Source organism: Lichenostomus cassidix, chromosome 6 (genome assembly GCF_008360975.1).
Source record: "Lichenostomus cassidix isolate B80296 chromosome 6, HeHo_3.0, whole genome shotgun sequence".
NCBI lineage: Eukaryota > Metazoa > Chordata > Aves > Passeriformes > Meliphagidae > Lichenostomus > Lichenostomus cassidix.
Window position 1 is genome coordinate 32,643,746 of NC_139487.1, and position 15,893 is coordinate 32,659,638.

At 46.2% G+C, this 15,893-nt stretch overlaps 1 protein-coding gene across 4 annotated transcripts in view; it reads right to left on the minus strand.

Annotated features, from left to right (window-relative positions):
* Nucleotides 1–15,683, minus strand: part of P4HA1 (prolyl 4-hydroxylase subunit alpha 1) — a 26,652-nt gene extending 10,969 nt beyond the window's left edge. For all 4 annotated transcript variants that reach the window (XM_085064404.1, XM_085064402.1, XM_085064405.1 and 1 more), the window contains exons 1-8: nt 15,597–15,683; nt 9,822–9,938; nt 8,909–9,005; nt 6,801–6,952; nt 5,929–6,066; nt 3,938–4,177; nt 2,907–3,097; nt 2,216–2,392 (exon numbers count right to left, since the gene is read on the minus strand). In XM_085064404.1, the coding sequence (XP_084920530.1) occupies nt 2,216–2,392; nt 2,907–3,097; nt 3,938–4,177; nt 5,929–6,066; nt 6,801–6,952; nt 8,909–9,005; nt 9,822–9,909 (1,083 nt within the window). In that variant the 5' untranslated portion in view covers nt 9,910–9,938; nt 15,597–15,683. The remainder of the gene's footprint in view (nt 1–2,215; nt 2,393–2,906; nt 3,098–3,937; nt 4,178–5,928; nt 6,067–6,800; nt 6,953–8,908; nt 9,006–9,821; nt 9,939–15,596) is intronic.
* Nucleotides 15,684–15,893: the final 210 nt, after the last annotated feature.

Sequence of the window (15,893 nt, forward strand, 5' to 3'; positions counted from 1 at the left end):
AAATGCAGCACTGAACTCCTTTGTGCTCAACACGAACTTTTGCTTCACCCATGGTCACATTTACACAGAACGGGAACTCCTGGCTCAAGGCCTTCTTTTCCCTCTGCTGTGCTTCATTTACTTTGTGCCTTCCATCTGTGCCAATATTCCAAATCAGAACCTAACATGCAACCTTTAACTGGTTCATGTACTGCCAGACACACTCTGTCACTCATAACTGGAAAGGCCAAAGGTGCAGAGCCCAAATTTTGGAACAGGCACAATGTCATGCCAAGTTCAGAACAATCACAAGTATTTGTCTACTGTTAAAATAAACTAAACAAATCAAGGCCTCTCCACACCTCCTGACAAGAAAAGATACTGGGAGCTCCCAGCATGCTAGCTCTCATCTCCTCCCATGCAGACACATAAAAAACCAAGGCACAAACTACAATTCCAGTGGGACTCCAAGGCTGAATAATGAGGCTTCATCCTGCCAGCACAGCAGAAGGCTGGGCATGGATCAGACAGCACTGTCTCTTCCCAGAGGATGGCAGCATCCCGAGCATCAGGAAGGAGATGACCTTTCAGTCTCCAAGCACACAATCCTTTGGCTGCTGAGCCATGCAAGGCCTCAGCCACAGGGAATATGTGGAACAGGAACTGCATACAGATGCTCCTGTGTTAAAGGTCTCTGAGTCTTTGCCACGGGCCAAATGTTTGCCAGGAAATCAATGACCTCAGCAAGTTCAGAGCTTACAGTCACACATTTACAGGTTTTCTCCTCTACAAAGTAGTGGTTTGGTCACATTCCAAAGGTGTAATGGCAGCATGCAGGAGCAAAGGGACTCCAACACCTACAGATTAACAATGGAGGTCTGATTTTCAGTCCTGCAGCAAAGCTGCCTGGCAGGGGAGCAGGAGGAGATGCCTCACAGGTACATAAAGGGAAGAACTTACACTTCCTGCTTCCAGTTCAGAATGTTACCTCAGAAACCACAGAACAAATTCACTGAGGTTGGAAAAAAACTCCAAGATCATGGAGTCCAACCTTTGATCAATCCCAGCTTGTCCCCATCCCAGAGCACTGAGTACCACATCCAGGCCTTCCCTGGACACCTCCAGGGATGGGGACTCCACCACCTCCCTGGGCAGCCCCTTCCAGCCTGACAAACTTTTCAGTGAAGGAATTCTTCCCAATGTCCAACACATCAGGCTTCAGGAAGACTGAGATGTCCTTCAGGCTCCCTAGTAGGGGGTGCAGTGGCCAAGGACAGCCTCACCCTCCATGTACAGCTGCTCTATGTTGCAGCAGGCCAAGGTAGAGCACTTCTCCTGCACTGAATGCTCTCATTCCCCTAATCTCCATCTGCTCAGATCATTCTGGACAAAAAGCCATTTAGGCAAAAAGCAAAGAAAAAAAAGCAGGAAAACTACATTTCTGTGAGTTTAAGTCTAATTTTAGAAGTCACAGATAACTGATGGAAAAATAAATTGATGTGACTAATTACATTTCCTAAGTTAATTTTTAGATGCAGAGTTGCACCAACTGGATACAGAAAGCAACTCCATCAGTTTGCTGTTTGCCTTGGATACTCCTGTTTCCTCAATGGAGCTGCCCTGGATCATTCCTCACTCAGAAACAAGAATCTTTGCATCCAGTATCTGAAACAGGGCTGATGAGTCACCATTGTCAGTAAGAAGGCAAAAACCACTGATTCAAGACCCACCCTCTTAAAGCTCTTTCATCTGCAGGCAGCTTCCAAGCCTGGGAGACAAAAATCAGTTTTATACCAAAATGGAGAATACAACAGTTCTTTCTTGTCTATTTAATAAGGTGTCATTCCAAGACCAGGGGAATGGCTGCCTTTCCCTTCCATACTTAAAGGAAAAATCAAAAGCCAGAAAACCAAACTCAGGAATACTCCTATACACCCTCACTGCAGTATGTTTATTTTCTGTTGGAGAACAGTCTCCTCTCCACCTGAACCAGCTGAAATTGTCTGCCGGAAGAGCCTGACAATCCTGCACTGCTGTGACCTGGCTCCAGCCATCACAGAACTCCCAGCTTTCCCCAGCCTCCTTTAAAGGCTGTCACCAAGAGCTGCCAGGTGAGGAAAGCCAGGTGTGAGTGCACTGCACGCACCCTGCATTCCAGAGGAGACAGCCACCCACACTCCCATCAAGTACACGTGGGACTCAGGATTCCAGAGGCAAGGAAGTGTGAGGCATTTACCCTGGGCTTGGCGAGCTCCTTCACGGTCTCGATCTCCTCGTCGGAGATGATGTCCAGGAAGCGAACGATGCGGGGCTTGTCCCACTCGTCCTCCTGCTTGACAGGGCCCAGGATGTACCTGGGGTTCCTGTTCCCGTCGTAGTAGCGGCAGAAGAGCCTCTTTTGTCTCCGGGGAGTCTGCAAGGGAGGCAGAGCAAGGGGCAGTCAGAACTCCCCCAGGACATTGGTATCTCCAAGGACAGAACATGTCCTGGACACACAAGCACAATTCGCTCTCCCCATCTTGTTACATCACAGGTTAGAGAGATGCTTTCAGTTTGAGAAGTCAGTACTGTCTGCACATTAATGTTGCTGTGCAATACTGCAACAAGCATTACTTCACCAACCCTACTAAAATAATTTCATCACTAAAAAAACCACACTTATTTAATTCCACATATAACTCCAGACTTCCAGCATCCTTGTTCAATTAATTACACTGATGGGGCACATCCAAGACAGCCAGCAGTGCCTGGGGCAGTGTTACTTTCTGTCTACTGGACAAGACTGAAACAGGGAAGAAATCCAACACATGATCCTCAACTCTGCACACTCATCCAGCTGCTCTAACAACTTCCTTGCTTCCACACCACACACAAATTCCTGACATTGTTTGGTTTCAAACATTTAAGAACAGTCTACTCCACTTTACCATTTTGAGCCCCTCCCCACGGCACAGCATTTCGTACTTCCTTCTCTCAGGCAGGTAATCCTTTTTCTTAACCTCAGTTTCCTTCTCCTGCTGGTCTTCTGAATCCGTGCTGGACTTGTTTGCTTCTTTTTCTTTGGCCATGATGTATTCAAAGTATTTCATGTTCCCATTTGCTCTTTGATGTTCAGGATCTATTGACAGAGAAACAGACAGGGATCACTGGCAGGTTTCCAGTGAGGAATCATCCAGAAATGGTTATTTACACAAAGCAAACAGACACAGATGCACACAACTGCTTCTCAAGCCCTCACTACACATGGGGGTCCCAACACTAAGGAAAAGGGTTTGGCCATTCCAGTCTCTTTCACTAGAGAGGGAGACAAGGGAATGGGACAGGGAGAGAGCTGTGACAGCATGACTGGCTGCAAACATGAAAATTCCCTGGTGGGATTTAAGATCTCTGGTGAAAAAGCTTTTTATCTTACACAATTAGCTTCAGTTCATTAATAAATGGCTCCCAGTAGCCACTGATTATCTCTGTTGCTATGTCAGGATAAGTTCTGATCTTACCAGAACATCCTTTACACAGTCAATCAGTGCAGTATTTACAGAATAAATACTTCCATTTTTCATGCAACAGACTCTTATCTTACTGTCCTGTATTCTGCATTTCTTGTTTTTCCAAGGTTTTCATCTTCAGCATGCTGAATTTGTATTTAAATCATCTGCAGAGACTTCAGTACCACCAATTTAGTTTCCATTTCATTAAGTCTGGTTTTGCCTCTACCTAAGAGGAAGTAATCTCAACCCAGGAAAGCAAAACACAGGGAGAAAACAATTTCAGGCAGCAGTGCCTAAAATGGGTAAGTGAAAAGAAGCCAATAGGAGGCAGAAAATCCTCTAGTATAAATGAGCAAATCCCCGTTTAAAAAAGTAGAAATTCACTTTAAAAATGCACATACAAGTGAGATTCCAGGCCAGCCTGCCCTCCTCAGGACAAACCCCCCAGAGGCAGGTCCCTGTCCCCATACCCAGCTCCAGGAGGCGCCTGGTGAGCGCCATGGCCTTGCCCAGGTCCCCCTGCTGATACACAGCATAGCTCAGGTAGTCCAGGATGTAGACTTTGTCTGCAGAGGACACTTCCCCCTCATCCAGCTGCTTCAGGGCTTGCTCCATCCACAGCTCCGTGTGGTAGTAGTCAGCCTCTGTGTAGGCAATCTTCCCCAGCTCAAAGCAATCCTCAGCTGTTAGGAAGGATTTGTGCTTCACACCTGGGCATGGAAAATAAAACAAACTGAGTTTACACAGGATTCCAGACCAGTCCTCAGAGAAACATTTCAGTTATTTCTCGTTCCTCACAGCAGGGTTTTATTTCTGCTCTCCTGCAGCTCCCTTCTGCGGTAGCTATTTGTTCAAGTCTCTCAAAGCCTGTAAATCCTTGGCACACAAGCACTCAGATGCAGTTTTCCATTGCCAGAATACCAGCAAACAGCTAGATGTCTCTACCACGAGTGAAAAACCATATTACACAAACCTTCCTTCCTGAAAACCCCAACCATTTTGAGGAAGAGCAAAATGAAGCCAAATAACAAGTTGCAGAACTGTTTTCAAGGACATCACATTATCACTTTAAAAATGTTACTGAACCACGACTTGTCAGTGACAACTTGGTGGGGGAGGAAAAGGAAAACATCATGGAGCAAATTCCCAGCTGCTTGAGATTTTTTCAAGTCAGTCATTTTTAGAAACATTTTAAGCGACCTCTGGAAGATTAAAGCACTAGTAAGGCAAATTACAGATTCCTATTTTTGCCTTTGGAAATATAGGCCCTATGAAAAACCAAATTTAATCTTGTAAAAAGGAAACAGGACCTGCCAGTGTTACAGTTACAATTACCTCCCCGATTACACCCTAATCCATTCTGAATTTCTAACAGCAGCTCTACAGTGCTCAAAGAGGGCAGCTGTTCTGCTGTTCATTCCTGCTCCTTTCACTAAACACCTTTCACTCCATCCTGTAATGGGCAGCAATTGCAGTTCCCTGAGACTGAAGCTGCAAACTCTCAAAGGACACAAAGATTTGGCAGTAGTTGAGATTCTGGACCAAAAGAAATTCCCTGGGAAGGAAGAAAAGGAGCATAAACAAGGAACCACGTGGGAAGTTCCCCTCTAGAGCCCTCCAGAGTCCAACCTATTCTCTTTTATACTCCAGAGTTTCTAGGTTCTGCCATTGTACTTCACTGCCCACAGTCAGGACAGCTCATTGCTTCAAAAGCAACAAAACATCACCTTGTATTTTTGGGCTGTTTGAAGAAAACAGCATTGAGCTACTTATTGCATGAGAAGGTATCTGTAGGTCCTTGAGAAGGGCTTGAACCAAACCCAAAAGCAAGGTTATACATCATAACACATAAAGCCAATTACCCTTAATTTTATTAGGCATCTGACCACAATGAGCACTTGCAAAAACACAGATGGATTGTACAGAGCTGATTTTTTGCCAGCTGGCACTGGACTATTTTTGAACAGAGGAAACAAGAAAGACTCAGCAGAGAAAGTTTTCTGACAGAAAAAGTAGCTGTGTCTTCTCCTGCACAGAGCAGCCTATTAAAGATCAGCTCAGGCAATGCCACACAGGCTCAAGTCTGTGTATGCACCACATTTTGCTCTTCAGTTTATACAATCCCTGAAGTATAAACTCAAAGGAACTTGTTAAAATACATTGAATTGTGCAATAAAACCAAGCATCTGCCAGTGCCAACACAAGGAGAACCCTCACCTAGGCAAGATTTTATTGCTATTGATTTTTATTGAAAACTATTAACACTAGATTATCTTACCATAAGTAGAAGAAAGATGCAGATTTCAAGCAAAAAAAACCCCTTTTTTTCATTAACTTTAGCCAGCTCAAACCCTCTCCTAATGTTACCTCAGGCTGAACAGTGAAATACAGTGGAACAGAGCAAATGAATTGTAATTAGGACATTTAGGAAATGGAAATAACAAACATGGATGGCTCTTACCTGGCAGGTTTCCTCTTGAGAGGGTGTCTGTGTCCAGGTTGTAGGTGTCCTGGAGCCGCAGAAGGGCCTTGGCTGCACCAGTCTGATCCTCATCATTCGGGAAGAACTGCCTCTGGATTGTCATGTTGGAGATAAAGCCTGGGAAAGACAGGAAAACACATGGTCACCTCTGTCCTGGGAATTGTATAAACTCCCTGCTCCAGGGAAAGCCAAGATCCACCTTCACACAAATCTGAACTGAAATCATGGCACAGGCTGCACAGCTCACATTTGGTTTGGGTTTTTTGGTTTTTAGTTGGTTTTTTTTTTAAAGAAAGAAAATGAATAATCCAAAAGAAACACTTTTTTTTTTTTTACCCTACTCATTCAGAAGGGTTTAAGACACACTGGTGTAGATTTCTGGCTGGCAGGTGCACAGCCTTTTCAGTTGGCATATTCAGTGCCTCTCACAGCAAAGGGAAGCTGAATGTGCTGAATCATTATCAGAGACTAATTCTGGGTCTCTTTGAAAGCTCTGCTTTCTTCTAACTCCCTACTGCAGAGCTCCACCTGGTATTAATAAGCTGTTGAGACAGTCTTACATACAGGTCAAATACAACCGTCGTGGCTTCCTTTTGTCAAGTGTCTTTCACAGTCAACTATTTCATATTCTGCTCCTTGCAAAATAGCTCCCACTCTTGCCGAAGAAATGATGCAGCAATCAAGTGTTTACTACAGCAATTCAGATTAGTTCCACAAATGCTCAGTCTCAAAAGCAGATTTGCAAATCTAATTCAACCCCTGACAAGTGAATTCAAAACCCCATTAAAAACAGCAAAGAACTGCAGTCAGCCTGTGATGCTGGGTTTTGCTGCAGGCACACACACACTCACCATCTGACATGTCCTTCAGCACCAGGCTCTCCAGCTCACCCCACTCTGTGTTGAGCCGTTTCATCAGCTTGAATGCATTCACAGGGTGGCCCAAAAACCCCTCAGGGTCTTTCGTGGCTGTGTCTGTCAGCTGATCCAACTTCTCTGCCCATCTATAATGAAAATATTCATTAGTCTTGCAGAAGTCTGCTGGTGTGCTAGAGAGCTGATTTCAAGCTACTCAAGTATCTTCACTAATGAAAAACCAGAAATTGCAAGCTTTTACATTATCTATATTTAGAACTCTTCTAAAAGGAACAAAAAGGGCTACTTTATTTTTTTATTAAAGCTTCTTCCTCAGCTGCAGCCCAAATCTTGTGCTACTCTCACAGTCTTTGTTGGAACCATGCTGAAGGAACTCCTTCCTACAAACCCCAAAAGCACTGTGCCAGCACTTCTATTATGAACTGTCATGCAGGACTAATCAAAAACAAAGCTTTACCCACATTTTCAGTCTTTTAAATACCCCCTTTTTTCCCCCTAAGGCTTACAAAAAGGCAGTTCAATGCTTGTCTCAAATTACTTTAGTTTAGACACACACACTCAGATCTGTGAAACGCCTTTGCCTCTCACCACAAAGCTCCTTTCCATGCTGAAAGCTTGGATTAAGAAGTGATGTAGCTCTCACACTTCAAATGAGAAGCCCAGATCCAGTTTCTGGTGCTGCAGCTCCAACTCAAACTTCTCTAAGTGCCACAAGTCGTTCACAACCCCAAGTGCCCCAAAACAAGCACAGCTTCCAAAAAAACCCCGAGCAGATGTACAACATGAAGACGTGCAGAAACACCCTGCAATCAGGGTAAATTGATGTTAAAGAGCCACACCCCACAGAGAATCCCAAACTCCAACAATAAAGCAAACAGACAATCCGTGGCCTGGAGGAAACTCTGTAACTGTCCACAAGCTGGAGTTACTTTTGTTCCAGGCTCTGGTTTGCCTGAATTAAATGTGCAGGCTTTACCTGAGACAGGGAGGTGTGTACAGCTGCTAAAGGTGCCTCTGGTCACATTTGCTTTTCCCACACCATCCCAAATTGTTTTCCTACACTCCAACAGTCCCTGTGTGGGTTCTTCCAGCAGCCACATGAGTGAGGGAGCTCCCTCCAAAACAGAGGGCTCCTGGTGCTGCTGGGGACCAACTCCAGCTCACAGCAAGCCAGAGACTGAAGAAACCACCTTCAAGCTGTGCCTTCACACTGCACAGGGCCAGACCCTCCCTGCATCTCTCACTGCAAGGCTGTCAGCCCCAGTGAGGGGCTGAAACAACTGTGGAAGTTGTTTCAGTCACAGGGCTGGGATTTCCTCCAGGTAGTTTCTGTCTGATGAAAGTGCCCCACAGGAGGCCTGAGCTATCCTCTGCATTTTGGTGATTTACCAGCTTTCACTGAGTTTCAGTGAACACCAGCTCCCAATAGCCTTCAGATGCCAACAAACAATGCTGGCACTTTTTTCTGGGTTCTTTAATCTCTCTGTGACAGTTATTGAAACTTTTCTGACCAGGAAGAGCCTATATTAAAAACAGACCTGCAACACTTCTACAATAAGCTGTATTTACACATTTTGGATGCCCAACTGGCATTCTCCCATGTTAAATTGTAGCTGTAAAGAATATACTTGTAACATTCCAAACCTGCCAACAACTCCAGCTCTGTACTTTAAGTGATAAATATAAAGTGTCTTTCTTCCTAGATGGTGGAACACCAGAAAGTAACAGACAAAGGATAAAATAAAAACCATCCATCCATCTAGAACTGTTTCAACATCCTCAGACAGAGTTACACACATTTCTGAAAGCAAGGAAACCACCCTGTTCAGTGATAAAATATGTCTATTCCTAGCTGTGATAAAATCAGACATACTGGGCTCTAGTACTCACAAGGTCAGGTCTCATCTACACACCAAGCAGTGCTCAAAGAGAACAACTTAAAACAAACACCCAGCAAAACCTGCTGCTTTTAAGCTTTGCCCCAGAGGAAAAATTCCACAAATTTAATCAGCCTTAGGAAGCACTTTTTGCATAAGGGTGGACTCAAATTATGAACCATTAGCATTATGAAACCAACTGCTTACTTTTTGATTTGCTCCAGCTTGCTTTCCTCTGCCTTGATGTAATCTTTGAGTGACACGACCAGATCTTTTTCTGTATTAATTAAGTCTGTCATATGACCTAGAAAAATAAAAAAGAGTTTAGTTAGTCAAGCAGAAACACAAACTCATGAGAATTAAAGAGTTCTTCCTATTTTCTACTTCCCTTCTTCAACTCTTCCTCCCCAAAAGTCCTTCTGCATTTACTTGAATAACCCTAAAGGAGTATTCAAGTAAGGCCTTTTTTTTTTTTTTGAAGGAGAAAATCTCCTGCTGGACCAAGCTTGTTGCCATGGAAATTAATGTAATACTGCATATTTATTATTAGAACTAATTTAGGATTCATTTGGAAAAGGAAGTGATTGCCACAGAGTAATCTTTCATCCAAGCATACATAATGTAGAGCAAATAAAGGGAAAGCTACAGAAACACACAAAGCCTTCGTGTTTGATACACAATACTAACCCAGGGCTTTATTTTATACCCATGACTTCAAGGGGTCCCTGCTATTAATTAATAATTGCTTCACCTCCTGCAAGAAGGCAGCTGAACTGGTTCAGCACAAAGGGGGGTACAGTGCCCACCCTGAGGCCACCAGAGCCCCAGGGTGAGTACAGACATCCATTTCCTTCCATATGTGTGCAGCACCAAAATTCTGTTTAAATCCCAAAACCTCTAAGAATGAATAGTGACCACAAAGCCTAGCCCAGGTCATTAGACTACCCCTGGACTGACTGAAAGTACGTTTCTCCCAGAAGAAAAGTCAATAATGTGGTAAGAACTAGGCAGTGGGTTTAGTTCTATATCAGTTAAGGCCTTGGATGATTAACACATCACTGCAGAATCAGTTTTGAGGGCTGTCAAGAAATTCCTCTGGCTACACCAAAGCAGGTCTCACCAATGGAAGTGAAGAAGTCTGTGTGGGCACAAGAGAAAGGCAGCAGGAATCCCAGGGCTAGGGCACACCAAACCTTCTTAAACGCCATTGCTCAGCAGCTCTCACCTCACCACACACCTGTGAGAGAAACAAAACAGGTGAAAAATTCCTGCTCACCAGAGAGCTAAATCCACCTTCAGAAGAGGCAGCTCAGTCTCTTGGGGCTGCCACTGCTGCTTGAGGCAGCAGAACCCAGACAGCTTGAGCAGCTCTCACAGACTGAGTCCCTTCTGCTGATTTTCTATGCCTGCCTTGTTTGGCAAAAGAAGAAAGAACTGCTCAGGGACAGGGTCTGCACCAGAACTCTTCTTTTTGGCATCTAAGTCACGCTGCAGACAGAGCTGCTTTGCAAAAAGCACTGAAGAAAACATCAGACACTGAAAAAAGCCTGTAACACCAAATTAAAAATACATATTTATCAAGTTCATCCACTCAATGGAAAAAAAAGTTTCCTTTTTTCAGTCAGAAACATGCAAGTGGAAGAGGTCTAAATGAAAACCTTCTATGAGCAGTCCAGAGAGGGAGCTGTGTGCATGCTGCTGCTCCCCAGCTACTGCCACCATGGAGCCAAGCTCCACACCTGACAAAAAGGGCTGCTCTGTCTCTGGATCAGCCCATGGCAGGCTCACAGGCAGTGCTTTCTGCAGGGCCAGCTGCCAAGCTCTCAGCCTTTCAGGATCCTGATCCCTTTAGCAGTCCAGGATTGCCTGGCTCCTGCATATTTTAGGACTAATTATGCTGTCGTGGAATTCACAAATTTTACTTTTGCCCCCCCTCAAAAAAAAAAAAAAAGCTTAAACTCTCACATACTGTATCCTCTCAGAAAAATTAACTCCACTGCATTTACTAACAGAAAGCAGTTTAGAAGCCTTCCAACAGCACAACTAATGAAGAAAAAAGAAAAAAAAAAAGCAACAAGCTCAGCTACAAAGGGGTTTGGCTTATTTAGGGAAGAAAGCAACGTAATTTTTATCAAACAAACAACACAGACCCAGGTGTGGCATTCACACAGGGAAGGTGCAAACAATCAGGAAAGTTCAAAAGTTATAATGGCTGAAATAAAAACCATCCCACCAACAAGTGGTGATATTAATAGGGAACAAACCCTGACTCCAGAGTGCAGGATCTCTCCTCATATTGCATCTGAAGGTCAGGAGGCAGCTCCCTGCTCTCCTTTCCGCCTCCAGCACTGCAGAGGGAGAGGCACTGGGGTTTGGATTTATTCTGAGCACTGCCTCTTGGACAGGACCAGCACAGTTCCACTGGCACCCACAGGAACAACAGCAAACTTGCAGCAGCCTAGAAAAGCAGCACAACCTCCAACTCTTGTAAATCACCCGAAATCTGTACAACCACAACTGGAGGGCTGACACATTCCAACACATTCCAACACATTCATGGGGAGAAAGAAAGTTGTGAAGTGAGAATTTGGAGAGGAAAGTCTGGAGTCCTCCCTTTCCCCTCCTGAGCCTCACCAATGCTCCAAAGCAGCTCTGCTGTCCACAGTAGCATTCCTCACCTCCTCCCTCCTGGTTCATCCCCTCCACAGGCAGCCAACAGGCTACATCAGACTATTTCAAACATCCCTCATGAAGCTCCAGTGATGTGTACCTGCACTCCTACTGAAAGCACCACTCAATTCCTATTCCATCCTGCAGACAGCCAAGTGCCTCCTGCTCACTCAGCACTTGAGCCAACACATCTGTGAATCAGTGACAAAGCACAAACAGCTTTACTACACCATAAATATTGGCCAATTTTATCAGTACTGGGAATGCACTGAGCTATTTGTTTACTGCGCTTGGGGAAACACAAAAGAAGCTTCAGAAAGTTTACTTTCTTACTATTAATCAAGATGAAACTTTTTAAAAACACAAAGAAAAACTAGCAAAATCACCAAAAAGGTGAAGAAAGCAGTGTTTTCTCTCCACATACTACTCTCAGTGAGTGTTCCATCTTGTTTTTTCTTTTCCAGCTGCCTTTGAAGGGTTCTCCGAACACTATTGCAACATTATTCCCACCTCCTCATCTCCACAGGCACATAGCAGGAGTGACTGGCAACAGCCACAAAATGCAACAAAGGCAATTCCAAGGAGGTACAAACACAAAGTTTCTCACACTTAGGCACTAGAAGAAGACCCAGACAAACTGGATGTCCCATTCTTGGAAGAATTTCAAAAGGAAACAGGATGAGCCCTCGCACAGCCTAACCAGACACCCCCAAGATCCAGAGGTCGTCCAAGATGACGTCCCGAGGTCACCTCCAGCTTGATTTTCCTTTCCTCTCCCAGATTTCCTGTCATTTGCAAGGTCCCAGACTCCCGTAATAGCTTCCAGCCCCCCAGGATTCCTCCCCTCCCAGACAGAAAGCAGAGCTGGCCGGGCAGCCCGGGGCAGCAGTCGGGCCAGCCAAGCTGGCGCTGCCCTGACAGCAGTTGCTAAGGAGCAGAGCTTTCCAACTACTGCAGCAGGATCAGCCACAGGTTCCTGGATCAAAGAAAACACAGCTCAGTTCATATACTCGCTGGAAATCTCTCGGACTCGCAGGCTGCCAGACAAGTAGGCTTTAATTTCTTCCTGTCGGTGACATGAAGTAAAACAAGATGAAAATCCTCTCTCCATTATTGCTGTCAGTCTCGCTCTCCTCCTCAGCCATGTCCCACAAGGATGGCAATTGAGCATCTCACGGAGGAGGGATCACTGCCCACGCAGAGAAGGGGGAGTTCAGCTGACAGCTCCAGCACATGAGCTTCCTGCCTCCACAGGAAAAGTGCACTTACTAAGCTTTGAAACAGCAGAACGTGGCAGAGCAGAAAAACATGAGTGGGGGGAAGCAAAGAGCAAACAAACATGTAGATAGAAGTGAAACAAAACAGCAAGCAGAGGAATGGCACTGCCAAGCACAGCACAGGATTCCCTGAACACGCAAACACCGTTTCTACTGATGAAACTTAGAGGAGTTTTTTGGAGGACTTTTTAAGAGTTCAGCTCTGCTCTACAAGTAGTAAGATGCAAGCAGACAAAGACAAACTGCAGAGAGACTTAACCTCATCACAATCAAGGTCCCACTAATCAGTCTCCAAAGACTGAAGATGTTCATTATACAAGTCTCCTCATTGCCAACTCCAAGCTCCCAGGTGCTTACCAGGATTCAGAAGACAGGATAAAAAAATGGAAACTGAGGGAGTACCTCAACATGGAGCAGCTTTAACTTAATTCCAAACCAGCTTCTTTATTTAGGTAAGAAGTAACTGGCCTGCTCAAGACCAAGTCTGCTGCAAGGCCAGGAGACAAAATTGTATCACCAAGATCCTCAGCTTGCGATTTGAAGGTGGGTCCATTCTCACAATCCTAACTGGACCCCACTGAGTGTAAAACAATAATAAACACCCTTAAACAGCTGAGTTGAGCTTAGGGGAAATGGAGAAGATGGAACCAGAAGTAATAGCTGCTCACTGCCCTAACCCTCTCCTGCCTCAAGGACAACCCAAGTTACAGTCTCATGACACAATGTGACCGAAAATACTACTGAAAAGAAAAGAACTTTCCCAAAATAAGTACTAAGAACATTTAGCTGCCATCATTTCTTAAAGGTCTCACAGGACAGAAGCACCAGAACACAGTTCCCAAGTCCCCTAGTATGTTCAAAGTGTGTTTTAAAATTAAGATCTAAGCAGTGAGAGAAGAAAGATTTTTCTACAATTGCTGCTACCAAAAGAACAGGGCATGCTTTAGGCTTCTTTTTATGACAAAGTTGTAATATCATCTTTCATATATAAAAAGTGTATTAATATAATAAAAGGAGAGAACCAATTTTAGAGACAAGTAGGGTGCTCTATCATTTACTGCCAAGCTGAAGACAACTTTCATGACTGAATATACAGAAGTTGTGTTTGTACAGAGATTTGCACTCAGGGAACTGAAGCAAGTTTTCCCTTGATTTCCTCCAGACTAAGACTGAATGGACACAGCCCTCAGAGCCCACTTGTTTTAACTTCCCAAGCCAAGACAAAGAACACTGGGGATGGAATTGAGCAATTATCTTATTAGACACAACAAGCAGAAGGCTATCCTTCTGCTCAAGGATTAGCAGAGCATCTACAGAGATATACAGAATGTTTTCAGATATTAAGAGTGATTATAAAGAAAGCAGGACAATCCCAATGATCAGTTGGGTTTTTTCAAGGACTATATTCTTTTAAAGAAAAAAGGTTTCCTTATCTATATCAACCTCAGCATGGAGACAGGCTTTTCCTCCAATAAACCTCTGTTTATCCTCACTCCTTCCAAAGCATAACTCACTGCCTGTCATTTCAATTTGTCAAACTGCACTGGGCACTTTCCAACCTACATGCAAGCCCTAGAATCACAGCTTTAAAGGCTAGGTTTTAAAGCTATACATTATGGAACAACACTGAAATCTCAACAGGTCAGAGAGCTGCCTTGGGCAAGAAAACAAAGAGGAAAAAAGTTAATCAGTACTGGTTGTGTCAGCACATACTTCAGAAGCAGTGCAGAGTGCTCTGGGTCAAATGAAATAGTTCAGGACAATAAAATGCATCCAGCAATGGTGCACGAGTAGCAGTGGGTGTAGAGCAGTAGGAGAGAGAACATCCCTGACCCCAAAGGCAGGCCTCTGCTTCCCAGACAACCCGGGAACTCATTACCTTTGCTTTCTGCCCCTGGCAGAGCACTGTCTGCATCCCGAGCCAGCAGCCCCTGGCGCTGGGGGAAGCTGCATTTGTTTACTCATTATAACCAAAGGCTCCTTTCATTCACTAAAACCTCGAGTGCTGAACCTTTACTTTTAAGAAGTAGGTAAACACTTCAGCACACTGCATCCTCCTCTTCCTGAAGTCAGCAGCAAAAAAAAAGTGAAACTGAATGCGGGGCAATCCCTTCTGTCTGCCATCCCGGAGGAGCTTTCCTCTGGGAGCACCCAGCTTTTCAGGTAAACTAGAAGATTTATTCTAAGAACTACATATGATATTTTTATTATATTCACCAGCATGTTCAGGGCTCCAAGTAGGATTTTCTCCTGCTACTCAGACTAGAACCTCCCAAAATACCTACTGAAAGGTATAGTTTGATATAAAGGTAGATGCAAAATTCCACATGAACCAGCTGGCCGAATGCAACCCAAAGCAACAGAGAGGGACATCAAGACATGCCTCTCTCCTGGAGGTGCAATCAATCCCTGCACACAGCGTGTGCCGCCAGTGCTCCCGCCAAGGAAGTTTCCATCCCTCCCAGCCCGCAGCCATGCGCTCAGCTCCCGCACAAGGGGCACCAGCCGCGGCACCGCCACGGGGCAGGGCAGGACCGGCGGCGGGAGCCCACCTGCGCCCCCGGAGGGCAAGGGAACCGAGTCCAGCAGGGGGACAACTCCCAGCCGCACCGCCGGGCGCAGGGAACGGGAGGAGGCAGAGCGGGAGGAGGAGGAGGAGGCGGCGGCTGTGTTTAGTCTGCCAGCAGCGGGGAAGCCGGCGCGGCGGCGCCCTCCCGCCCCCCTCCGGAGGCGGCCGGCTCCCGTTACGTAAGGGCGGGGAGCACCGGCCGGGAGCACCGGGACACCGGCCCCTCGCCGCGGGGAGGGTGGGGGGCGGCGGAGCGCTGCCACGTATCGCTCCCACCCACCCCGCCGCAGCCGCCCAGCCCCGCGGCTCCCTGCACCCCGACCCGCCCGCCAACCCACCCACAGCACGGCCGGGGCACGGAGGGGCGGCCGGGCCTCACCTGCGCACGGGGGGCGGCGGGGCAGCGGCCGCGACAGACCACCGCGTCCTGCCCGCGGGCTTCACCGACTGAGCGCGCCCGGCCCCGCCGCCGCTCTTATAGGCGAGCTGGCCACGCCCCCTCAGGCCACGCCCCCGATGGGCGGAGCGATCCGCTCGCTACGTGAGCTCGGTCACAGCGGCGGCAGCCGCACCGCGCATGCGCCGCCGCCACGGCCGCGGCTCCACGTGGGTGCCTCGGCCCGCCCGGGACAGCGGACACGGAGCCGCGCCTGGACCCGCACCGCCCGAGACACGG